Below are 27,619 nucleotides of genomic sequence, written 5' to 3'. Positions count from 1 at the left end.
ACTATTTTCGTAGCATATAGCTCAACTTACAATTTCCCGAGAGGGCCATTAACAGCCACTCGAACTAGTTACAGTGATCAAAGTTTAATTGCGCCTTCATTGAGTAGTTATACCTGCTGACTAAAGCTCTGACGACATGTACCATTTCACTAACATATAAATGTCACACACGTCAATTTTCTCTGGAGAAAAGATAGAAATATTTTTGAATAAAAAAACTGCAGTGGAATTTCGACAATTTATTGGTCCTGTACATTAAATTATAAAGATCGTCTTAACAATACAGAGCGGGACAAGCGTATTCGGATAAATAGTTTTCCGCAGATATTCTATTTTAACAAATGTTAAAAAAGAAAATAATAGATAATACATTAATAGTTAATCATTAGAAAAGTATACAAAATTTATAAAAACGAATACAAATATTGAAATAAGAAACGAAATGAGGAAACTATTTTTTCGAATACATTTGATTCGATACTGTACGATGAGAACAAACTTATAACTAAGAAGATTCATATTCTTTATCTATCAATTTTTATAATGATTCTAAATAACGCAATATTTCTATATATAGTAAAAATCCATTTATCTGACTGAAAAGTTAATGCCCAACTAACTGATCCTTCGCCTGTTGAATTCATTTATTAGGTACTGGGCATAATTAGCGAAATCCTATTATACAAACTATTTGTCTCGACGAGTTCAAATAAATAGAGTTTCATTGTAGTTCGAAATACAATGAAACGACTTACTCCAATAAAATCATAAGTGTTACGCCTATTATTTTCATTCTAAAATGGTTGTGCAACCATTTTTTATAATCTGAGAAATGTTTTACTCATATATGATATAAATTGTCATAAACGCTGGTGTAAAAATTATATCTCAATCTTACACCTATGCTAAATCTGTAGTTTACAATGATGTAACTAACAATACAATCAATTTCAATCTACTGGACGTTCCCAATTTTATCTTCTTGTATCTGATATACATATTAGACACTTTATATGTAAATGAACACATTTGAACAAAGATGAAATCAACAATGTAAATATAGGATTTCTGAGTACATAGTACTCAAAGTATTGTGCACAGTGTCACATAAGAAATTTAGTAGCTGTTATATACGTAACGTACGCTTTTCAGTAATAATAGGTTCGTTCTTTTAGGAAACTTCTTTTAGAACAAACAGAAAATGTAAAAATATATGATAACATGTATCATATTTCTCCAAAATACGTGGAGATGATACGTAACTCTGATGAATATGTAATTTTCTTTTATTTACTTGACTCGTTTTTGTTGTCTTTGGCGATATATGTCATTTGCGGGTGGCGGTGGTAAGTCTTCTTCTTCGCTGTCATCACCTAAGCGCGTTCTTCTACGTTTAGATCCAATACTAACCCCATCGTTACTTTCGTCGACTATCCAATGTACGGATTTCGCAAGGTCAAACAATTTTGTATCACATCCGTTATCCGCTACCGGCAATGGGGCTATGTAAAAAAAAAACCTTCTTTTAGAACACAAATTCCATACATTGTTGTTATATTTTGATGAGTTAATTAAAAATGAAAATGACTCATTTGATAGTATTTGTAACCTTACCATGGTCAGGTAACTGAATTCGATTGAAAACATCCATGAGTAAATCAACAGCCACAAATGGTCCTCTGAAGCATCCAGGTGGAGGAAGCATGGTACAAAGTTGTGCTGCAGCTGGTGGCAATGGAAAAGATCCACCTATAAAAATTTTTTATCATGCATTATAGACAACTAAATTTAGATATAGTATGTTTTAATAAAGGAATTTACCTGGTACTGGATGCTCTCCAGGTAATGGATTTACTTTTGGTTTATAAGGTATCATTTGTGATATATCAGGTCTTGGCAATGATGCTATAGCTTCCTCTGGATCTGGTATTCGTGGTAATGCGCCAACTGTACTTCTTCCAACGCTGGATACTTCCATATATCCAATGGACCGTAACTCCATAGGAGTACATGGATATAGATCCAAGAATTTATATCTATCTACTAATTGTGCTGTTTCCTTACCTTCGAATTCTTTGATCTACAAAAAAAAAAAAAAAATTAAAAATTGTATAAATTACAAAAAGATATCAAATAAACGTTATGCAGATCAATAATACCTTTTCTAATACAGCACTACGTCGTTTTTCAACTTTTACAATACTTGCTAGATCTCCAATATTAGATTCAAATTCTAAAAATCGGTTCCATATATCGCTGAAAATAATATTAAATACAAGATAAATATTAAGAGTAACCTTAGTTATAAAAATAATTCATACACGTTTATTAATATTCTAAGCAAACAGATTTATCACTTACACTGATTTTTCAGGTTCTAAACTACCAGATGATAAAACTCTCTCGAATAAAACTCTTGTATTATTGTCCTCTGAAATATTAAACGCAATTAGAATTGAGATATGTAAAATATATGTAAATTTATTTCTTAAAAAGTTAGCTCACCATTCAAATGTGACAAGTAGTCAATATAACAAAGTATATAGTCAGGATTGTCCCCAAATTTCTTTAAACCTAATTCGAATATCCGAAAAGCAATATTTTTATCCTTCGTGCAATAATATTCCATTAATGCAGCAGCAACATATACATGATGTTTACATCTTGGGTCTTCGCGAGCTCTTTTAAAAACCGTTCTAGCCGATTTTATACCTTCAGCGCGTCTTGCGAATTTCATGTATTGTACATACGCCTATGAAATGGCATTCAATTTAGTAATACTCAAATCATTGAATAAAATATTTAGTATTAACAAACAATAGATACTAACTAGTGTAGGGTCAATGTCAGGTATATCAAGGAACTTTTGATATATTTGATGAACTTTTTCATATTTTACTCTTCCTTCTTCAAAATCGGCATGCGCAAAGTATAATAACATATTTTTGGACAACAATGTACTTGTTGCTCTTTCAAACATTGTTGCTGCTTCATCGCTTAAATTTTTTGCGGCATTTACATCTCCTTTTTCTGTTAATATTTTTGAGCTAAGTTCTAAAAAATGTGCAGCTTGATGCCACACTGCAGGATGATGACCCAAACATAATAAACACTGTTCTATAGCAAACATTACTCTGCGAGCAACTAAAGAAGTATCTTCAGTTCTTAAAGGGTTACTACGTTCCCATGCAATATATTTCTTCCACAATTCAACCTAAAACAATAATATCATTTTGTTATGTTTAAACATTTATACCATAATATCTACAATTTATAATAATTGATATTTACAAAGTAGTTCAATAATTACCTGTTTAACTTCTTCTGGATGACCGGTTGGAGGTACACTAGGAGCACTTCGGTTCAATCCTCTTGTTACAGCTTCTAATTCTTTGGCAACTCGTCTTGCGTTCATATAATCTCTAGAACGTTCAATAGCCATTTTATCCGCAATTATTGGATTAATATTTTGTTCAAAAGCCATATAATCTTTCCATAATTGTTCCATATTTATCATAGGGTTAACTACACCTCGTTGATACACCTACAATTAACATCACCAATGTATGAAGCAAATCAATAAAATATATTAATATATAATCCAATAAGAACACATAGTTCGTTACCTTCCTCACTGCACTAATTTTTTGGTTCTCAGCATATGAACCAACAGCTTCCACACTTTTAAGGAATGTAACGTAATCATTCCATATACTATAGGAATGGATATCCATACCAATTTTATCCAGTGCAAAGTCATATGCTTGTGCCATTTTTTCCCTATGAATAAATTATGTAATAAATCTTGCTGCAATTATTTTATTAAAAACATACTTAAAGATATAAATACATACTTGTATGTTGCAAGACTGGCTTTTGTTTCTTTCACATAAGAAAGATAAAGTTTCCATAACTCAATATTTAAGATTTTCATAAGGCACCTTTGGAAAAGCTGTCAGACAAAAGAAGTACTTTAGAGGAAATATAAGAAAATAGTGCGACATCAGTTAAAGCTCATTTAAGTGTGGTTACACAAAACATTACATATCTACCACCTTACTTACCCTTATAGGCAAGTCTTTTTTAAACACATATTTAAACATTATTGATAAAACCAATAAGAATCACATCAAAATATCAGGAAGTAAAAATTCAATAATTTATTAAGCAGGTCTTTAATACAATCACTACTACAATATTGTTTGTATGTAATGGGAGAAATAATAATGCACCAGTGCATCAATTGAGAATGTTTTATTGAATAAACATGTTTTCATTGGGAAATAATTAGGAAAAAATTTTCCAGATATGAGATTATAAAGGTAACACAAAATAAACCCCATTGAATAAAAAGTTTATTTATTTTTTGGCGGGGTTAATAATATAATTGACCTATGTGGGATCTAGAAATGAATGATCCCAAAACATCATAAAAAAATTTAGACAATTTGAAGCAACATAGGGTGACAAAACATAGCAAAATTATACCATGATTAAGTATAGGAATTATTTGCCTCTACTATATATTATAAACATACAATGAATTAATATTTCAATGTATTCGTCACCTTATGCTACCTCTATAGAAATTTCACAATATTTGAAGCCTCAAATACTGTGCTGGGGGAAGGAAAATGATGTAATTCCCAAAGCATACTTATGAAATAATATCTAGAAATATTAATTGTCTCAAAACTACACATAATACTGAGACAAATATGTGTGTCACCAATACTTTCCTTATTTGCAAAGAGGTAGATATACTTTACACAAATGTAATTCAATCGAATTAATGCTTAATATTTGTTCATAATATTTTTATTTCATAATGTTCTTAATAAGATTTCTACACTTCATGTAATATGACTATTATTTTATTTTAAGTAACATAATCCAAGCACACTAAAAAATGTATTGCAGGAAGGAATACAAGGCTGTTACATTCAGAAAGTTGCCTTCGTAAGTTGATTTATACTAGTAATGTGTATTTATTATTATTAAGCTTGTTATATCAAATATATTCAATGTATACATCATTCAACAAAGAAAACAACCTCCCAAATATACCAACAGATCAATTGTAATCAATGAGATATTTGTGTATGGTGAAATATTGTTTTTATTCACCTCATATAATATGAAAAGTGCTTAGAATCACATTGTATGATAATATTTGATCACAATGGGTTAATAATATCCTACCATTATTAAATGTAACCTTATTGCACTAAAAAATTAAAATAGAACTCTTTAAATATCAATGTTTAATTAGAAATTAATTATTTCATACAATGGTTATTTAATCTATAACCATCCTTGATTAATAAACAAACATGCATATCATGAATCTGTATTAAAAAAAAAGTTCAACCAATACTTTTATTTTAAAATCAATAACGAAAACTATGTATCATCCCGAACAAACAAATTGAACATTATATATAACTAGAAGTTTGATAATATAGAAAGTGCTTTCATTAAATTTTGAAACTCAGACAATTAATATTAACATACCTTTTCCACCTTTTCAAAGTTGCGCATTTTCATCTGAAACAGTAAAAAAATTACAAACTAAACTTTCTGTTTCAACAATAATCGCATTACTCGATAAAGAATCATTTATATTGATAATTTTTAACAGATATAGTTCACTGAAACTGTAATAATGTTACCTCCTGCTCTATATAAATTTTCCAATATCGGCCCGCAGAAGGAAACACAGACACAAGTTTTTCAAAAACTGGCCTTACTTCTACGATAGGTCTGTTTTGCGCTTCTCTGATAAGGATGCTCCATGCTTCCAAATCATAAGAAGATTCATCTACAGTTTTTTGAGCACGTTGTAATTTTTCATTTCCCCAATCCTATAAATAAAGAAGGGCAAACAATTATATAAAATGTACAAGCTAAACGGATGTTGTAGAAAGTGAGGTTATAATCACTTCATGAATGATACATAGTACTTACAAATTCTGTTTTATCGTCTGTCATTTTTAATTCTCCGAAACAATTCTAATTTCTTGATACAAGAACTTCCACGTATCGAAATGAAAATTGTTGAATAAAAATACAACACAGCCAGCCCTAATTGCCTACAAGCTTAAGTAGGTAATGGCGACCAGAAATTAGAATTTCGATGGCGTCCGATATATCGTTTTGAGAACACGTTCAATATATCGTTTTGAGAAATCGTTCGATATTCGACCTCCATCGATAGCAACCATTTTAGTGCGTCTTTAATGTGCGTCGTTTCAAATCATGAGAATCTGCTAAAAGAAAATTCCTATTAATTTATACATTTTTAATCTAATAAGGTGGATTTTTATGTAAAAGATGCAAATATTATACACATAATGAGTAGAGATACTTATAGTTGAAGAAAAAAGGCCATTGCAATTCATCGATGAGCAACTTTGAACCAGTATGGAATGTTAAACAATTTCGTCTTGGTAAGAAAATTAATTATGTATTAATTCCTCGTCATTTCTTTATTATATAAGGATTAAATATGCAAAAGAATTTAATTTTCTATAAGAACGTTTCTCTTATTTGTAAAATCTGTATTATAATTTATCACAATACATATATGACGATTATAACCATATACGTAGATATATCGAATGGTAGGCATATGTAATACATTCAATGTATAAGCAAGTTCGTACTAATTAAATCACATCGCCGATAATACAGATTCTAAGCTTTATCAAATTTTGTTGTCTAACAATGTAACAGATTTTTCCTCTTCCAATATCCCACTAAACGGATATGTGATTTTTGACGTAATCGAGGTTCGTCTCTAATCAATGTGAACTTCCGTCTATATCATGTACAATAGTTCCGGTTTTCGAATAACAATTTCATTGGTACAATTTCATTGAATATATACATACATATATATATATATAATATATATATATCATATATATATAATCAGTGATTCATATGTATATATATATATATATATACACATATGAATCATTGATTGTTAAATGATTATAGTCTAGTTCATCCCATTCATCATCTGTCAATTGTATACTATTTCAAATTCGATTCGAACAATCGAAAGAAGACGTTTCGATTTTTGATCATAAGTAGCTATGAGAATTGAAAGTTACTACCGCTGAAGTATTAGTCACGATCGAGTCAAATCTACTGTGACGAGTTGGTCGATCAGCCCGGGGCGCGAATTTAGAATCGATCTCAGGTGAACACCTATCTTCTGGTACTGTTATGCCACAGGATCTTGAATAGATGCTCGGGAGATTCACATCGTTTCGTGTACGATATAATAGTCTGAATAATATGTCTGGAGGAAAACGATTGAGCATCCATCGTAGTGCATTTGATTCGACTCAATCGTGAGAATATTGTAAGATAAACGTTCCTTAATAGAGAGAGAGAGAGAGGGGGGGGGAGAGGGAGGGAGAGAGACAGACAGACAGAGGGGGAGAGAGAGAGAGAGAAAGAGAGAGAGAGACAGACAGACAGACAGACAGACAAACAGACAAAGGGAGAGAGAGAGAGAGATTTTAAGAATCTCGATAATACTATACTTCTCGATACTTCGGATATTCTATAAGGCAACGATAAACACGATTTTTCGGCGAGCTGGATCTCGTAAGGAGATTCATTATACACAGAGTTCCGAAGTCAGAACAGATCGATTAACGCGTCAATTTGCATTTAAGCGTAACTAACTTAATGCAGCCAGCAGATGCATACATGCAAACTAAGCTGTGCCTTACAAATGATGGCTCGAACGGAGGACCATTTGTTACTCGTGCACCGAACAAATTTCTATTTTGCATAATGATGCAGATAGTGCATGCTCTAGAGACCTTTCTAACACCGTTTCCAAAGTAACCATTTTTCTACAACACTTGTGATTTAAAGGAGTCCTTGATGAATATTATTTCTTCAAAGAATATCATTCGAGAATTTTGTTTAATTGTATTTATTTCTACAAAACAACAAAAAAAAAAAGAAGAAAAAGAAAACAAACGCAGTGGACGCGGAGTAAAATGACGAAAAACATTGAACCCTAAATTAAGACAGTGGCCGACGGTACAACGAGGTGTCGATAATGAATCTCAGCGTTAATTAGAGCCCAAAGGTGAGACGATAGGTAGCTGGTCGTGGCATACCGATATCTTCTTCCCAGTCTTTCGCACACATTGCAAAGTAAAGCTTAACTGAAACGTCACGCCACTTGTTACTCGTTAGTGTGTACGATGCCATCTTTACTGCTGGCCACTCGGCCGGGTTACTCCTACGGCAGCCACATCGATACCAGCACGGCCGTGTAATTAACAATGTTCTCCGCCTTTGTTCGACCTTGTCGAGCTTCTTCGATAGATTTTTGTTGAAGATCGAACGCAGCAGCAGTATACCTGGCAACCGTATCTTTCGAAATAAGCAGTAACTTAGATCCAAATCAAAGATCAGGGTGAGAAATCCTCCAAATTCTAGGCGCTCGTTTACATACATTTATGTAGGCTAGGAAAGGTGTGATTTTTAGAGGAACTCCATAATTTTCCGACGAAATTAGACGGGATTAGAGAAGCTGTTTGCTAGAAGAATCCTGTATAGTTGTTAGATCGGATCAGATGGAGTTGGTTCGTCCAGCGGGACAAGGAGCCTTGGTCCAATCTCGAAGGTATCTTTCGAGCGTCGACAGAGAGTGCTTCCATTACGCTGGGCGGTGGTCCCTCGTTATATCCGGGACAGGCAAGTCCGTGGCTGCTCATCTGATAGTCCGAGGATTTATGGCGGCCCTGATGGTTCATTTAGCGCTGACATGACTGGACAGGGGCGGGTCGAGACGGTTTTACGTACGTTGTGTGCGTGCGCTAACGCGACAATACGGAAATATCTTGTTAAAAACAGGTTGAGTAACGCTATAGATTGGCCGATTTAAGTGCATACGCATCATCCGTCAAGTGCATCAATTGGGAAATAAGCCTAAACTGCGCCTCGAAAAACCTTTATTAAATAGTTGCTGTTCGTTAATCGTAGGGACAGGGAGTATCGACCAGAATTTGTCAACGCTTATATATCACGAATTATGACAAGAAATGGTGTACTTCTCGTGTTCTTCCTACAATAGAAGATACGTAGTAAGGGCTCAAGAAAGGAAAGAGTATCATCATGGTAAAGGGTGGACAGCATTAAAATTAACAATTGACAAAACAACGATACCAAGGACTTGAGACCGTGATTATGCATAGCTAACTAAGATGGTAAATTCAAGGATATGTTACGCGTCAAAGTCTAGAACAAAGTGCAGTTAATCTCGCCGCTTCAATGAGGATTATCGACGCAAAATCGAAATGTTACATTGAATTTATGTAAATTTGGCTTCTTTCGATCTTTCAATCCAACAGACTCCACGCTTCACCCATCGAAGCACCTTCTTCCATGTTATCGAGCCGATTCATCTGTTCTCTTGCAGCTGAACCTCCCAAGCAGTTTTGCAATTTTCGTTCGGACATACCATAAATATTACACATCGTTGATTTTCCATCTTTCCCGTAACTCCTCTGCGAGCCGCATCAATGTCGAAATTCTCGTTTGGACGGGTGCGCGTGTAAATTACCTGCGGCTAGTAGCAAAACCTCGAGGAGCGCATGTTCTCGATTCGATCCCTTCGACGGTGCTCGACTGTTACTTTCCAAGATTCATGCGCGATAAACGCGAAACTGGCGTAAACCGCACCTAATCCGTTAATAACGCCACGACCAAATAAGTGATATTTGACGGATCGTGAGACGAGCAGGAATGATGCTCCTCGAATCGATCGTGCTGACTAATAATCGAATCTGGCTAGGAACGATATAAACTACAGGGTGCACAGTTGGCAATCGCGAACCATCTGTGAAATATAATCGATGCACGTCCACATTGCTGGAAGAATTTTACGTTCGCTTTACGTGGAAGTTAACTTAAGACCTTGCGTTGTCTTTTTTTATAATTTTTCGCACGGTGATAGAGCTTGAGATGTCGCAGTCAACGATTAGAATTTGAGACTTGGATTGGACCATAAGCAGAGAAATTTATTAGATCATAAATGATTCACAGTTTTATGCTTCAAGAGACATCCTCTTTAGCCCAGAGTCCTTTCGCGAATAGATCTGATCCAAGTTTCTTAAAGCTTTGCTATTCCGCTTCAAGCATCGATGAAGAAACAGACTTATTAAACGGCCTTGTCAGCGAGCACATTCGAGTTACATTCTTTTGAAACAAGGAAACGTCAAATCCGTTGGTGTTTTGCGAAACACATGGAAGCTGCGCGAGTTCGCTGCAACCTTGATATATCCATGTGTCGTGTAGCGAGTAACTGGTTAAGGTAAAGCTAATAATCACAGCCGCAAACGCTCGTGTGTAAGTACCTTTCTACCATGCCAGTGAACTGATTTCCGAGAGCTATATCATTGTGCAACTGAATTCGTTGGTTGCAACCTTGGCTACCGTAAAACTCTCCTCGTATTACTTATCATTCTCGATGCTCTTTGAATTCATTGGGTTGCACCATCGTCTGAGCCAAGAATATCCCTTCTAACCGTATTTCAGACCTTCATTTACATAAATACTTCCTCGCTAAAGGAAAACGAGCGTTTATAGATACGTGAAACGTCTTAAACGAAACGTTATGTAATTATTTCAAAACGGGGAAAACCATCGCTCGCGAGGGGAGTCGAAAAGTTCAGTTCGGTCATTAAAATCATCGGGACGAGAGCGCGTCGATCTACGGGAAATAAATATAAATCTGCTTACGGCCAACAACGGTGGCGGCGGCATCTCGATAGAAAAATATGAACATTCGCGCGCGGAGCTCCCTTTCGTCGTTCGCCTAAGAGGGAACTGCGAAATGCGTAAAGAACATTTTATGGCGGTGAGTTTCTTGCATGTGCGTATGTATGCAACTCGCAGTGTACCGCTGCCGTGGGAAACGTGACACGAACTCGCTCCTAAACCTGAAAAGCTGTTTCGAGACCGTAGATAGAGGTCGTTGGTAGCCGTAGGAACAGCTGTACACGGTTGACGCGGAAGAGTAAAAAGACAGGAAAAAATAAGCAAAGGAACGAAAGGTCCCGATGATCGAGCGCAATAAATTACTCATTTGCCTGTCGTCAGACACGGCCGAGCGTCATCGAAACGTCACGCGGCCCTTTATGAAGAAACGGGGATCCTGATCGAGAAATTCATCTGATCGAATGCCTTTTCGATATTTTTAAACAGATGTTTCTTGGGAGAAATGTCGTCACGTTGTTATAGGGGAAACGATGATCGATGATCCTTGTTGATTAAAGCATCGATACGTCAAACGTGTTGAAGCAATTATAAATAGTACAATTTTATATATATTCACGATAGATGTCGATAAGACAGTAATTACGTGATTAATATACAGTTGCGATAAGTTTTCTCAAGGTCTGCACATCTTTTCACACTTTTCGCCACGATTCGTTCTCACAGTCCGCTCCAATGATGCGCGAATCGACATCGTTGGTTTCCTTATTTTTCCAACATCTTCTCGGACGACACATGGTATATGCATCGTTGATCTGTTAGAGGAGCGACATAGTAGTAAAATAGATTTTTTCAGGAGATAGCATTAATTTGTGCAAAGGTGTAAAAATTAGCAGGTTTCTATATACATATGTCACTCTTGCAGCAAACCAGCGATATATGTAATACGAGCATGATCTCAACAAACACGATACTCGACATTTACTCGCGACTTAATTAATCAAACGAACCCTTCAACGCGTCATTCGCGTTGCAAAGTGTCGACGATCCGGCGATTACCGTAACAGACTCGTCGGCCCGCATCTGAACATGCTGCAGAACGTTCGTTTTCATTGGTAGATTCAACTTTGTCGTTGTTTCTTGCTGGCTTGGCTGGCTCGTAGTCGTCGTCGAACGATCAGCTCCCTCGTAAAGATCGTCAGATATGACATGCGTTATGGGCTAGCGTGGACTTTCTGCGACGGTAGTTTCGTAGAAATGCAGGCGCGTATGTCTGCTTATGTCTACCAACGTATACTGCGCGATCTTTTGTTTCGTAAAGTTGCCTCGTTATCCGTGAGTTGCGAGTCCGGTGTCATTTTATCGGCCGTACAAATACGGTGGCGAAGTTTCCCCGTCGTCGACGATGATCCATCTCGCGAAAGCAATATCAACTTTTTCGTATGCTTTCGAGATCTATAAAGAGATCGAATTACCTTGCTCCATTGGTACGGGTATGGCTAAGCCGATTTTCCGCATGAAAATGTTGCTTCTTTGTAATTGACTCCGGCTATGCAAGATGAAATCACGATGACGCCATAAAGGGTATTAGTATGCTATTGAGTAGACAAAAGCGTTTATACCGATCGTTTTAGAAACGACCAACGGTCCAATAATGGTGAAATAAGCCACACGATTACGATAAAATTGTCACTCGTTTTAGTTACATTCGTTTGGCAAAGTATTCCCAAGAAATACGCGGTACGTTTCCACCTTTTCTTTCCTATCTTCGTGTGCATTTCCATAAAACGAGATTAATCGTCTAAGTATAAGCAGCCCGAAGAAGATAACGATTTTGTCGCTATTCGCATTGTACATAACTTTGGTTTTAAATAATCAACCGATTTTTACGGCTCTAACCGATTGAAAAATGCGCGAGACGTACAATTTTCGTGATAAGCGTAATTGCTTCGATCGTAATCGTTTGCATTTGTAACGGGGAGCATTTATCGTCATCGACTTAATAAAATTCGTTGTACCACCATCGGTTTGACCGCATACCCTGAATTTTCTACGTGTTTTATATTTTTCCGTTTCGTACTAATGTGCTACGATTGTTAAAATGCTTAAAATTAAACCTAATCGTAACGAGTTCCAATCCCTTTTACGAGCTGCGAACGTTTTCGTAATTCACTTTCTAATGCCCGGCTAAAATTATATCGTCACTTTTACCACTCGGCAACGAACCCGCACAGTGTAGTATCCAATCCCTTATACGTATGCAATCAAATAGGTTCGCCACGAATGTGCACGTGAGGCATGATTTATAACCGCGTGCAACACCGCAAAAAGATGTCTCGGTTTCGTTCATACATCGCCGAAACGTTGGTAGCTCCAGTTGAAACTGTAGCTAATGTCGGTCTCATTCTGTTGGGTTTTTTCCTCCATTGAACGATTCGCCAATCTTGTAAGATTTGCTGGAGATTTTAAAATTCCTATTCGATTAATAATCGAACTTTATCCTTAAGAAATTTCTTTCAGATATATATCGATTTCTTCCTTTCTTTTCTGTTACTTTGGTAATCTGTTACTGTGCGGTTAACAATGAAATAATTTCAAATTTCAACAATTTCGTAGTACTCTTTCTATGATACTTTTATATTTTTAACGTATTATCAAGCGAAGAATGGTTTCTGCGTTTCGCTAGAGACATTTAGGTTTACGAATCGGCTCGTCCGAAGATACAATCGCCGATCGATAAACGGCGCCGACGTTTCTAAATGCAATGGCTCTATAAGCCAGGAATTGTACCGCTTGCGTACAAATATATTTGCACCTCGCACCCACTAATGATGACAAATATATATCCACGCGAGCCAGTCTGAGCGATTAATAACGAGCGCGAACACACCGGGCCATTCGTTACGTTCAACTATACGCAAACGTATATTTCAGTGTAACGGTAATCACGCTGCTTTATGCGGTGTACCCTTATTCGCGACCGATGACTTTTTCGCGTTATCGTGCCAACGATCGTAGAAAAAAAATTCGATAGCCATGATAAATGACGCGTACTACGGTTTACGTGTCCAGAAATATCTAAACACATCTATTCGAATCATCTTGATTGCTTATCGAAAAGTTTGATTGCGATCGTTTATTTCTTCGCTGCATGTGATCAATTTCATAAGAAGAAAATCGTGTTATTTTAGACAATGTAGTTTTGATATTATCATCTCGAAGATATAGGAAATTGAGTCATTTCTTACTTACACTGTTTCATTTGCTTGAAGTAATTCCATTGTTGAATAAAAATAGAAGGAATAGCGTTAAAATTGCATTCTCTAGTTTTTTTACATAGTTCAGGTCTTAAGTAACTCGATCGTAAATAGCCGAGAGTTAAAATAGCTAAACGCGTGCAAGTACAGCGATAGCCGTTTTCAAGACCAGAGTCACTGGAATTCAGGAAATGTTCAATTACCATACACGCTAAAGAAGAATCAATTCATTAATCGGATACGATCAATCAGCCCATTACGTTTATTACGAACCAATAAGGGACGTATAAAAAGTTGATCGATTACTGCATACGCGATCTATGAATCATTAATTTATCGGTTATCGTACATGCTCGTGAACGTTAAGAGTATCGTTACGCTGGAATCGGTGTTGCTAATTGCGAACGAACGAACGAGCGAACGAACGAACGAGCGAACGAACGAACGAGCGAGCGAGCAAACGATCGACCCTGTACCCAATAACTCTTCTGTTTCTCTTCTTTCGTCGGTCGCCGGCCCAATTACCCGGCACAACGGTAATCAACGTTCCGCCGAGCATCCGTTACCTATCGATACCCTATAATTTCTATTAGTAAATTTAATTACCGATACGTCCGATCTTCGCGATGAGCCGCGCGCTTACATTTCACTCGCGACGGCCACTATCCTTCGGCTCTGTTTTTCTGCCGCGATTCACCGGCGCACGCCAATTTGTAACCGTTTTGTTGATAGTTAACGGACGGTTAATAGAAATACGGGTATAAGGTTAGTAAGTTATACCGTCATTAGCGTCGACGAAATATACTTCGGGGCCGGTTCGAATGGAAATCGAGTGGAACCGGGAGCATTAAGCACGTTCGTGCCTCGTAGGGCTCCGATGCGATGGGAATGTCACGTGGCCGTCAACAGGGGCTCGCGGAAAATGGACGACGTGGGTATACTGGAGCGGTTCGTAAATTCAATTATGGAGGCTCGATCCCATTAGAAGCAGAGCGAGCAGTAAAAACGTCGTGAGCGTACACGGTACACCAGACCCGATTCAGGGATGCGTGCCGCAACAACCATCGATTGCTTCTCTACGCGGTGCGGCGGCACCACCGACAGCATGCAGATATCCTTCTTTCGAAACACCGCCGTGCGAATGCGTTTTCCTGCCGATCTCGTTATTGTTCCCAACAGTCCCTTCACCGTTTTCAATTAACGATATGATCTATATAGGCGACTGCACGCTCGCCGCGCACACGCCGCTTTGCCTGAAATTGCGATTCCGCCACGCTTCGATCGTTCGTTCTTTCTAACTTTACGTTATTTCTGCACGGAGGCCGCACTATCAAAATGAAACGAAGCAAAAGACACTTTTAACTTTAATCTTTATATTGCTTTCTTAAGAGCGCTCCGGTTTCTTCGACCGATAAATACCACCAATGGGAAGAAACGCGACCACGATTCGAATACCACGACGCCGGCAAATACGAGTTCCTTATCATCGCTACCATAAATGATTTCGTTCCTTGTATATTTTTTATCGACATCGCCCAAGAACTTGGCGAACAGGTGGAAGAGTTTATTTGATCGGACAACGCGAATCGTTACACGTACGTGTCGTTACTCGTCTATGGTTTCGGTTAGTTCGCGAAAACACGGAGAGAAACCAAGGAGAACGTCGAAAGAACAGTCGCAAAACGCGAGCGATTAATTAAGTATACCCGTAAGATCTGTTCGATCGACACGCTTTCATTTACAAAGGAAACGCTGGTTTCTAGACGGCCAGGTATCAGCACGAAAGGACGTCGTGTCGTCGTTGATATCCACAATTGCACCGACTCGAGAGGGAATTCCGGCGAGGACTGGAATCAACGACGGTATTCCGCTTAAGTTATGGCCTCGGTTATAGCCGCCGTTCGGACTACAAATTCTCCCGGAGGTATACGGTAGGATTTGTACTTACCTAGTACGGAGACTACCTACAACTTAGTGGAATACCAGTGTGCAGAAATCTTGTTGCCAGACGGGACAAATACGTGGCCTCGGCAGAGATATTGCGTCTTAGGGCGGTACACTCTGGAAAATAGCCTAATGATCGTATTGTGACTGGCCGGTTGTCACAAAACATCTACGAGGCTTGCCCGGTTTTGCGGCTTTATTTATCGTACCACGACCGTCTAACTAGCGTGTAACGGGGTAAAACGTTAACGAGGATGCAGATGCATTTATATGGGAGCAAGACTGGTAACGTTTTTAGAAAAGGTTCCACGTTCTCGGCTCGCTCGATAATTTTTCAGTTGGACATTCATAACAGGTTCACGTTGGTAAACTGTTTCGAATTATTTGAATTCAAGCGACCTGATGTCAGCGGACTTGATTAACGAGGACGAGCATAGAAACTTTGACATAATATTTCAAATAATGTGAATAACGTGTTAAGATTGGTAAAACGATATTGACAATGTTTCTATTAATTTATTAATTCCGATTGGTTCGAATTGATTTAAGACAAAACTTCAATCAGGAAATGGTACAAGGATCGCTCTCAGGTAGTTAGGAAAAGTCGATAGTCTTTCTTTTTTTACGATTTTAATGTCGTAACCCTGCCAAATACAATAATAATAGTAATAGTAGCAATTATAATAAGAATCGTAATAATGATAATGATAATAGGATTATCTAAAATATGTAACCATCATTTCGATAATAAGATTATCGACTGGCGCGATATTGTACCGCACAGGACGCACGTGACACCATGTGTGCTAGCGATTATGTCGACGATATAATTTATTTAATGGACACGTACGGGGCCACGGACCGCCCTCTTACGATACAATAATTTTTACTTCCTCAGTAGGAATCGCGAAGTACGATATTTAAATATCCGCCCGACCGTACTGTCACAAACGTGATTCACAATTTAGGACTTTCACGCGACGAGACGCGCCTCTGAGACGTGTCCTCGCGTCGATAACGTTGTATAAATATATAATTTCGTGCGTATTAATAATATTTCGCTATTACTTCAATAATCAGTTTGCTCTTTCTTTCTTTTTTTTTTCTTCTTCTTCTTTTCCGCGGTATACGATAATTACACGATCTTCGTTTCGGTTCACATCGCAATAAATAAATTATCCAAATCAAGGACATCGATATATCGATATAACAGTAATAAGATTACAACCACATTTACAATATATATCTATATTTATCTATATATATATATAGATTTTTATTTATATATATATAATATATATATTTTTTTCTTTTAATGCACTAACGAACCTCCCCTGCCGACGTGCGCGGTACGAATAGCGACCGTCCTCAAGCGACGCGGTTAATGTATAATTAGAAAGTACAAAGTTATAATAATGCCTTCGTTTATACAGAGTGAGTCGTAGTGTAATATATTATATTATCGATCCTACGCAACTCTACGCGACATATACAGTTACATATATTCTTATAAAGTAATAGTTGGTGGCGCGCGACTGTTAAAACTGTCCCTTTAAACCTTCCCAACTTCGACGACAGTCGAGCTTTCGCGTGTGTTCCGGCGTCCAATAGAAACACGTTCATCGACGACCCACGGATTTTCATCGCGGTAGATCCAACATATTCGTGTTACCATTCGATGCGATCGTTTACACCTGTTCTAGGAACCTGAAAGCGTTTCCGCGCGAGGTTCGATCGTTCTCATTCGCTGCTCGCGCTCGAACAATCGACGAGAAGCACGCGCGACGAAACTGTGTATATGTATATTGTGTGTGTATTGTGTATGTTCGACTGCGCCAAAAATTCGCTGAGAAAAAGGGTACGCCACGCGCCTCGCAGTGTATAACACCGTGCGAGATCCGAGAGAGAATTACTGGCCCCCATTGATTACATTATTGCGAGAAAAATTATGCTACGCTGATCCGTTGCTTTACTATCGGTGATGATCAACGGATAATTTTACATACTATGTACAAGTATTACTATCTGCTAGTATCTATCCTTACGATCTAGTAGTTCCGTTTTATTCCTTTTTTTTCTTTTTCTTAACGAGAATTTCCGTATCTGAGTAAATTATTAATCACCGGCCTGTGTTTCTGTTCGCGTAGCTTTCTTTTTTTTTTCATCGTTGGAGATTCTTGGACCACATAAAACGCGACAATTCTTTCGTAAAAGAGAAATCAAAATCGATCAATCGGATTCGTTCTCGATAGCCATTTTCGTTTCCTGAGTTCGAAAGTGATGGCGTTTTAAAGTTGCGTTTCAGGCAATTAACTAACGTTGTATAACTCGTGGAATATACTTAACTACGTGTGTAAATATATTACTTGCTATTGCTTTTCGTTTCCTATGTGGCTCGACATCTCCTAGATGCAAACACGTGCACACCTCTTGCAACGATACGTTTTGCGCTCCTGCGTAATGGATCTTTAAGAATCGACCTCGTATTGTCCACGATGTACGCACGTCAAATTCAACGTACGAAAGCACCAAGAGAGATTGAGCACCGCGCATGATCGCAGATTAAGGATGCAATTTATACGTGTGGTTGCTTCATAAGGTATGCATGTTAGTGACCGACGTATGTGTGTGTGTGTGTGTGTGTGTGTTCGCGTTGTGTGTATCATTTTACTGGCCCTTGAAGCGAAGAATGGAAAATCATCGCTAGTTTGACGGACTGACCTGTCAGCTACGTCTTCGAAAAGCTCGATGCATCGTGACTTTTTCCTACTCTTTTCTTTTTTATCAGACACGTTTTCGAAGGATCGCTCGCTCGATCTCTCGCGCGGCCATTAAACATCACTCGAACGCGCTCGTTAAGAGCACCTCTTAAACTATTAATACGCTACGCTGGAATTCTTTCCGACAGCCGTGTAAGCGCACGAGAATATGATGAAATCAACAATCTAACAACGAATTCAGGTACGTCGACACCCATCGAACGATCGAGCAACGACGATCCAAACGATCGACGTCGGAGGGTTGAACTTTTGAAAGACCTTGTCGAAAGACGAATTCTTTTCGAGAAAATTCTTTGATTTAAAGACTTTTCCTTTTTCCAATCTTAAAATTTAATTAAAATTAAAGAACGCGAACAGATATTTTTCTTTTAACGATCGAATACCGAAATCTTCCAACCGATTTATACGCTATTTGTAAATCCTTCGGACGAATACACAAACGTACCGCGTTTCGAATTATCAATCATCGCCAATGGAAATTTTATGCCGATCCATTTTTCTCTGCCCCTCGTTCTCACTTTACGTCGCCTTTTTTTAACCGATGTGTGTCAACCGAATGGCCGAAAGCGTCCATTCGATCGCAGAAGGTGATTTCAATTCGAACGCGTAGCCTCGATTAGTTAGGTGTCAGTTGACGTCTGTTAAGGCACTTGAAATGCTAATTTCTCTAGGTGGGGCCTTTGTAGAAAATCGGTCGCCTTCAATTCCTTTACCCGGTTTCCTGTTTCACCGACGGTTCACCTTCTACGGGAAATTGAATAGCTTCGCATTAACATGAAATACAAATTGCCGATACTCTTTGTCCGGGTTTTCGCGAATCTATCGTACGCGTGCACGACCTAGGAATGTGTGTGCTCGTGGAATGTTCGTCGCTAACCTTGAGGGACCTCGATAGGTCGTTATGCTTCTTATAGAAATCCCTGTCTTCCTGTCTCTCGGCTTATCGTTAAACGATTCTTTCACGATAATTTAACAGCTATGGCGTTTGTTGCTACGCTTTAAAAAGATTGGAATGTGGTTTAGCGATTAAATTTTTCGGATCGAGGAAAGCGGTTCGTCTTTATCGTATATTTCGTCTGATCGAGTTCTGAAAAGAAAGAAACCTACGTGAGTTTGGCCGAAACGAAATTTCACGATGAAGAACGACGAGGTGATCCCGTACGAATGTTACGAAGACGATGTGTGTTAATACGTTTCGCGAATGGGAGGCTTCACGGGCAAAAGTTAACCGGAAACAATATCGTTTTATCACCCCGTCGACAATTAGCCGAAATGAATCGTCCCGAGGTGGAGATATAACGGCACAACGTTGGGATGTATCGTTAAGAAGCGTACGACTCGGCACGAGCTCACAGTGAAAAAAATGATAATGATCAAAGAGGGTGTCGGCATGACGTCAGTATGCATTTCTCATCGCCCTCGCTCTGCTCAGATTACTGACGGCTGTTCCGCCGAAGAAATCCCTTACAGGAAAGGTACAACGGTATCAGTCATCAAGATCGTAGAATGGCATCCTGGGTGGCACCTCGTTCATTTTCGGATTGAATTTCGCAGTGACGATCACACGAAAATTATTCATACCATCAACCAGGGGCGTGGTCGTCCCTGCGGGTTTATAACGGAGTATGTGGTACTTATGTATTTTGTCGTTCGACGCAAATCGCTGTGGGCTTTACGAAACGAAAGGATGCTTCTTGAACAGGTGGGAAATATCTGACGAGCGTTTCCAACGAATTTTCCATCGAACGTGATTCGTTGTTTCGCGATCGATCGTTCGAATGAAAATCACAGATAGAATGATAGAAATCGTAGATGTCGAAGTAGGATGAAGACGAAGCAATTGGCAACAGTGAATCGAAGGAGTAACAACGAAAGCAAGGATCTTGAATTAAATTTACGTAAGATATGAAGATTCGGTTAATACGATTAGCGAAATTTTCCTCGTTTGTTTCGAACGACATTTAAACGAGAGTATCGAGAATCTTGTAACTTGATTTCCATGAATCTCGACCGAATAAAGCAACGCTTGATATATCTCACTGGTCCTCTGGACGAGGATTCGAATGGTCGCGTTATGAAATGTGTACAAGCACGAAGATTCGCGTGACTTAAGGCACTAACAGTATACTTAAGGCCTAACGCAGCGTTCTCTTCCTTAACGTTAAAAGGCACTATTCCCTATCAAAATACAACACATAACAAGTATTAATTTATCAATCTTCGCACTAATCTTACACGTAGAGGTTCCTTTCTTCTTTTTTAACGATATAAACTGGCTCTAGCATATACTGGCATCTTGTTCCATCGTATTTTTTTTCTTTTTTCAACTAGCTTCGAAATAGTTTTTGTTTTGTCTTCTTGTGTTTCGCCTACCTTTAGCCACGTTACTGACGCGGTGGCAAAGGGAACAAAAAAAAAAACATTAAAATGAAAAGAAGATACAGGTTCGAAGAAAACGGGGGAATGCTACACATGTGCTATACGTACGCAGACGTCGCGTTACTCAAGGTTTCTAAACTATTTACAAGCTTGCAATTCGCGAGCTATCCGATTCTCGTGCGATACATCTGGCTAACGCCACGGCAAACTTAACTTCCCCTCGACGTAGTCACTCGCAGGAAAAAATGCAATAATGCGGTATCGCGCGATACTTTCAGCGTAGCCAACAGACCCTTTATAACACCGTGTTTCCTATTGCACCTTCTCCTTCGAGTAGCTTCGTTTAAGAACGTATCGCGTGACGTTACCGTGGTTTTACACTTGCGACGCACAGAGTCGATGCCTTCGTACGATATGTTTTGATATATATATATATATAGAATTTCTTTGATAACGTTACTTTCAGGCTCGTAATTCGTTTATGCACTCGACGCATTTAGATTGACGACAATTGAACAGCCGACTCGGTGCATCATCAATTACACGAACTCTGATACACGTACTCTTTTTCTCAAAACCACGAGGAACGTAGACATACGTTCTGCGTTTCTTTTCTTTTTTTTTTCTTCTTCTTCTTTTAATTCTTCGTTCGTTTCACGAGCGAAGATTAAATTCTTTTTATTGGCCTCGAATGTATTTTGCTTGAGCGATCTCGTTTCGTAATAGATGCCAAAATAAAATGTGCAGAAATCGAGCAGGAAACGCTCGATTTTTCTTTTCGTGATGATGCTTGACACGTGGCACGATTCGACGAGACGTGTATCGCGGTGACGTGTTCGACGAACGGGATGCAAAAGCGTTTAAAAAATAATTCTTCGATCTGCTTTCTTCTCTCTTTCTCTCTCTCTCTCTCTCTCTTTTTTAACAATTGAGCGTAATGTATCAATGGACATCTTCGTTCGCACAATACGTTTGCACCTTCTACTTTGGCACCTTGTTTGTGTATACGCATGGCTGAAAAGGCATACCGGCTTCTTTACCGATACGACCGAAGAAATTTTTGCATGATCGAACGAAAGAAAGACTCGTAAAAGCATCGCAATGCCGTCGATAGTATACACAATTCTATTGCTTAATGCACACGTAATACTGGCTTTCAGAGCGTCAAATTCCCTTGTTTTCTTTGACAATGAAAACATCGATGATTGTCCGTCCCTAAACGCGAAATTCTTTGTGCATAATCTGATAAATCGCTATTTAATGCATTAAAAAATGTTTAACGATCACGATTTGTAGTTTATTTAACTGAGCATGCTAAGTCCCAAGCTCCGTCACCGGAGTTCGATATTCTCTTTAATTATTAACCGTTTAATTACCTTAACGATATTACTTCCTTCTTCTCCTTTTACTGGCTCTATTCTTCGCAATAGACGATACATATGGTGCTCTAGACTAGTTGAGCTGGCCTTATTTAACCGTACAAAAAAAAAAAAAAAAAAATGAAAACAAACTGGACATACGAACAAGTAAAAATTGGCTAGAATTAAAAACAGAAGTGACCGCGTGCTACTTGCGGAAAACCCGCAGCAATCGCTCCTCTCTACTATCTACGCTCGCTTTTTTTTTCTTCTATCGTCGAAGCTAAGCTTCGTTCGATATCCGTTTTTCTTTTAAATACACCTGCACAAAGAATAAATAAATTTCCATCGAATATTTTAAATATCAACGATTCTTACGCTACGTACGTTCGCCATAAAAACAACGCAAATCGAAAATAGAAATTTGTCTCTCACAGAGGCAGTACAACAAGAAACAAAGTAAAAAAATTTCAACGATTCGCGTTGTCACGATTGCTAGCAGGCTCGTCGCACGATTATTCACCAATAATTGCAATGATACTTCCATTAGATTAACCCATTTGCATCATGGCCCTACTTAAGAGGACTGGTCCCTATCACCACGCGCGGTCGGTCGTAGGTGCAGTGAATGACATCCAAATTCTTCATAGTTTATCGGAAATTTAAAACGATTGGTAGACAATGTTGCTTCGTAAACATCGCACCTTACATTCTTTATAACAGAGAAAAAAAAGAAAAAATTATTTATTTAAAAAAAAAAATAAGAAATTAAATCTTATTATTTCTCGTGGAATTCTTTAAAATAGTCAATATAATAAACTGATATAGGCGAGATGCTGACAAACAGGTCGAACATGATCTCTCATATCTGAAGAATATTTAGCGACTGATAGAAGACAGATAGAAGACAGTCGTCCGATTGCGTAATAATCCGCGCTGGGTGATAGAAGACAGTCGCAGAACGCGGATTATTCCGCGCTTGGATGCAAATGGGTTAAACCTCTAAACCTAATGAACGATTCGTTTGCTTCTTCATTTTTTTCTCCTAGTTTCCGCCTCCGACTCTTCACGTTCTCGTTGAAAACGATTCGAGCAACGATGCGAGGCTCTTCAGGTCCCGAATGTAAAAAAAAAAAAAAAGAATCATCGTCGTCGTCCACGATCACGATTCGTGTCCCGGTTTCCCGAGACAAAACGGTCTCTACCCCTTCTTCGATCTGCTCTATCTTTCCTCCAACGGCTAGATGGTCCTCTTTATCAGTGCCTTTTCATGTGAAGCGATAAATGATCGCTCCGCGAAAACGATCGCTGACAAAGATGGCACTTGAACGGTTTCTGGCCCGTATGCTTGCGGTAATGTCGTGTTAATTCGTCAGAACGAGCGAATTTCCACGTGCAACCCTCCCATGTGCACTGGTACGGTTTTTCGCCTGCAACAAATCAGTGAATCTTTATAAACCTTTGTTCCAAACATAGGGTAGGTTTAGTTAATACTTAATAGAGTTAAGATTTGAGTTTGCTATAAAAACTTTCGTCGATTAACGTCGTTTGTTTGCTGCAATTTACCAAGTTCAAAGTTACAAGGGGATCGTTGCATTCGAAACGATAGAAGCCAATGGAGAATTGATCAGCAAGTTGTATCGGTGTAATCGCGTGAAAAAAAGAAACCAACGAGATGGTAGGATCGTTCCGCATTGTTGCGTAATTTGCGTTGAAACGTAATGAGAAGCGTAAACGTGGTGAAACATAAAACCTCGTGCTGGATTCGCTTTAGATTTACGGCCCGATGCGTATGCACACGTATGCCCGATTCCTTTCATAATCTTCTTAGTACAGCCACTTATTTTCTTATGCGAACGAAAGTCCACGTCCTTGGGCAATTTATAGGGATACGTTTTATGCGTTTTCAAATTTACGATCAAAAGATATAATTGAAAAGTGGTGCCGGTCATTTGCCAGCCTTTATGCACCTGACTGGCTTCTAATGATTCTTCAGGGGCTTCGTTTCCGAACAAAGTATCGTCGATTCGAAATATCGAACGAGCCAGCAGCAAGTTACAAAAGCGATACGATAAATTTACATCGCGTTAAAATTGAAAATGCCCTGACAAATCGTTCGAATATCCCACAGAAAGCAGCATATGCCGCGATAAATTTACGACCAAAATTAACCTCGATTTCCTGTCGTTCGATTTCCCTTCGATTATTTCCGAAAGCCAACGTCGCTCCGTTTTTCGTCGGCGTAAAATACTCGATCGAAGTTTGGCGCGCTTGATAAGCATCGATGCACACGGCAATATCGCCTCGGTATTTGCGAGTATACGTCGATACAGGTACATTTCCGAGCGTTTACCCGAGGTGACTCGCGTCACGGTGTGCCCGCAGGTTTATTCTTGACTCTTATCGAGCCGAGCCTCTCTCTCTCTCTCTCTTTCTCTTCGGTAAGGACGTCGTGACAGCTGTCGCGCGTTGCAACGACTCCGGATCCCTCAGAAAACTGCCCATCACTCTCTTCTATTGTATGCAAGTCACCGAGCGTATTTCTCAGTCCGGTGTTCTGCACGATTTGCCGAAGAAAGGGAGCGAGAAGGAGATGTAGACGGCGTGTTCGCCAGAGGTGGGAACGGGGAGAAGGAGAAAGAGAAAGAGACGAAACGGGCAGAAAACGAGAGTAAGAGGGTTTAGGGTCTAAAAACGTAGCCGTCGTCGAGCCGTCTAGATGTAGAAACAGCCTGGTCACAACTCGATGACGCAATCGCTATCAAGTTCCGTCGTTCGAGAGACCGGAGACGAGGACGAGCCGGAGAAAATCGAACGGTGCGATCAGGCAGCCAGTTCCCGATCCCATTAAACCGCGAGAGTGGACGTGGATAATGGGGGACGACGGAACGGCGATGTTCCATCGCGAGCTTCTATCTCGTGAAAAGTACACAGCACCATCGTTTGATCGATATATTCGCGCGTGTCACCGTTGGATCCTCGATCTCTTTTACAGACTCGGACCAGCCACCTTCACCACGCGATTTTCTCGTTCCACATAGACGATTACGCGTTTTTCGCCGTGCTGGAATTGCCGTAGATCGATACTCGAATAAGTCAGGGACACGATTATCGGACATCGGTGGCTCGGTCCAAGCTCGAATGCTCCAGGTTTGTTCGAAGCTCGCTCGTTACTCGGTTAATTACAACATCAAATGTGTCATGATTTCTTTGATAACTGAATGAATATTATCATAGATTATGCACGGGAGATCATCTTTCGATATATTACAGCGTAGGCTGTTGGTAATTTATTAGATGGGTTTTTAAACGATCGATAGGATGATACGAAAGAGCCCAGCAACACGGATGTAGCACATGGACGTTCAAACAGGCTGTGCTTTCCGAGAGTTATTGCTCCATGTACGATCAAAAAGAAGCGGAGAACCGATTCGTGGCGCGACAAGCGCGAGCGGACCGATCGTTTGAAACGAAACGATGGTAGATATCTAAATCGGTCGTTTTAACGTTTCAACGCCCATTGACTGAATATTATTATGTAATTCGCTGGGAATACGAGGAACTAATGACGAGGAAAAAAGCCGTGCTCTCGACCGTTACGTAATTGCGAGTAATTAGTCCATTTACGAGCGGCACGAACACGTACGCCATGAGACGTGCATATGCACGCAATATCGGCCAATGTGCAAGCACCGGCGCAAACACGCCGCCAAGAAGGCATTAATTTTCCTGTTATTAATGCATTTTGATTGGATTTTTACGTAGGCAGCGTTACGTTTATTGCACCATAGATTAACGCCGCGTTATACCGTCCGGCTCCATTAATTAACCGCAACAGCGAACTTAGCCACTCATTTGTAACGTCACTCTGATGTCGCGGCACGTATAAATCCCATGTTATATTAAGCCAACGCGATGCGTGTCGAACTTTTTCCTTTTTTCTTCTTTTCGTTTCGTCCGCTCACCAGAAGAAGAAGATCTCCTCTCTTATTCTCTTTCTCCGTACTGGAACAACGCTCGGTATAACGAGCTCGAGGAAAACGAACCATACCTTTTTCCAATTTAATAGCCGCTTTAACGTTAATTGGAACGGTATCATGTCCGTTTACGTAAAATATCGCAAGAATTAACGTCTGTGAATCGAAATTGAATTGCGAAACGCGGTCTAATCCGGCTAATGGAAAAGAAGGAGAGAGAAAAGAAGGTCGTGATCTCGTGAGAAATCTTCGATTAAATTAACGTCATTTATTAAAGTGAAAATTATCGATTACGAGAAAGGAGAATCACTTCGATCCGGCTTATTGAACAACCTCGGCAAGTGGGTCAACGATAAACGCTAATTAAAAACGACACGGCGTAATTAAACGTGGTACCCTTCGCGGTACTTTTAACCATATCGCGACTTCTTCCTGCAACACGATTCATATTATAGCTTAATAATTCAACGTAAAAAGAGAGAGTATAGCAGCTCCCCTTTTAACGAGGAATTATTCTTAATGAGTTTACGAGCGTATATCTTCGGATGGTCTTTTAAATCCGACAATCCAAAAATCGTGTTGGCATTTACGGTTCTTCCCCGTTGTTATGCCCCGCGGTACCAATGGAACAAATAGACGTCTTAATTCCAGATAAATTCGTCCATCAACGAAACGCTTCTCCATTGTTCGCGTTCTTTATTCGAAGATATAACAGGATTTTTATGACGACAGTGAGTTTTTAACAGAACTTCTTATTCAACGTCTTGCGAGGCTTCTACTTAACGGAATCGTTAAACGACAACTTGCCGCTGGCTACTTTTTTCTCCTCATTCTGTCAAAGCGGAGTGGAGTTACGGACTAAACGGTAAAGAAGAACATCGTACGAACAAGTACTATGTGTTCAACATTGATCGCGAGTTTTCTATCTTGTAAAGCAAAGAGAAAGACGATAATTATTCATCGTCGGAAATTTATTCGAAGCTGGCAAGGTAAAATACAACTTGAACGCATATTCAGTTTTGCTTCAACGCGCGAATCGCTTTATGTTATTTATAAGACGAGGAAGAAGCTCGTCGTCTCGTATGGATAGGTCGAGGAGAAGAAAAGGACAACGAGTACAATCGATGGCGATATTTTACGAAGATCGAGGCTCTTAACTCGTAAAACATCGC

At 39.0% G+C, this 27,619-nt stretch overlaps 2 protein-coding genes across 2 annotated transcripts in view; both read right to left on the bottom strand.

Annotated features, from left to right (window-relative positions):
- Positions 1–224: 224 nt before the first annotated feature.
- On the bottom strand, positions 225–6,258 carry su(f) (cleavage stimulation factor subunit su(f)). The gene is made up of 13 exons (XM_033334767.2): positions 5,968–6,258; positions 5,673–5,864; positions 5,515–5,547; positions 3,855–3,952; positions 3,627–3,780; positions 3,311–3,544; positions 2,831–3,214; positions 2,506–2,752; positions 2,362–2,431; positions 2,160–2,256; positions 1,822–2,080; positions 1,615–1,749; positions 225–1,502 (listed from the first exon to the last, which is right to left on the bottom strand). The coding sequence occupies exons 1-13, from the start codon at positions 5,989–5,991 to the stop codon at positions 1,291–1,293; spliced, it is 2,139 nt and encodes a 712-aa protein (XP_033190658.1). The 5' UTR covers positions 5,992–6,258; the 3' UTR covers positions 225–1,290.
- Positions 6,259–16,564: 10,306 nt separating this feature from the next.
- The window catches only part of LOC117157007 (uncharacterized), a 291,632-nt gene continuing 280,577 nt past the window's right edge, over positions 16,565–27,619 (bottom strand). The window contains exon 7 of the mRNA XM_033334628.2: positions 16,565–23,900. Within this exon, the coding sequence (XP_033190519.1) occupies positions 23,728–23,900 (173 nt within the window). The 3' untranslated portion in view covers positions 16,565–23,727. The remainder of the gene's footprint in view (positions 23,901–27,619) is intronic.

The sequence above is a fragment of the Bombus vancouverensis genome, chromosome 10 (genome assembly GCF_051014615.1).
Source record: "Bombus vancouverensis nearcticus chromosome 10, iyBomVanc1_principal, whole genome shotgun sequence".
Classification (NCBI taxonomy): domain Eukaryota; kingdom Metazoa; phylum Arthropoda; class Insecta; order Hymenoptera; family Apidae; genus Bombus; species Bombus vancouverensis.
The sequence above is the reverse complement of the archived record's forward strand: the minus strand, read 5'-3'. Positions and strand labels throughout refer to the sequence as shown.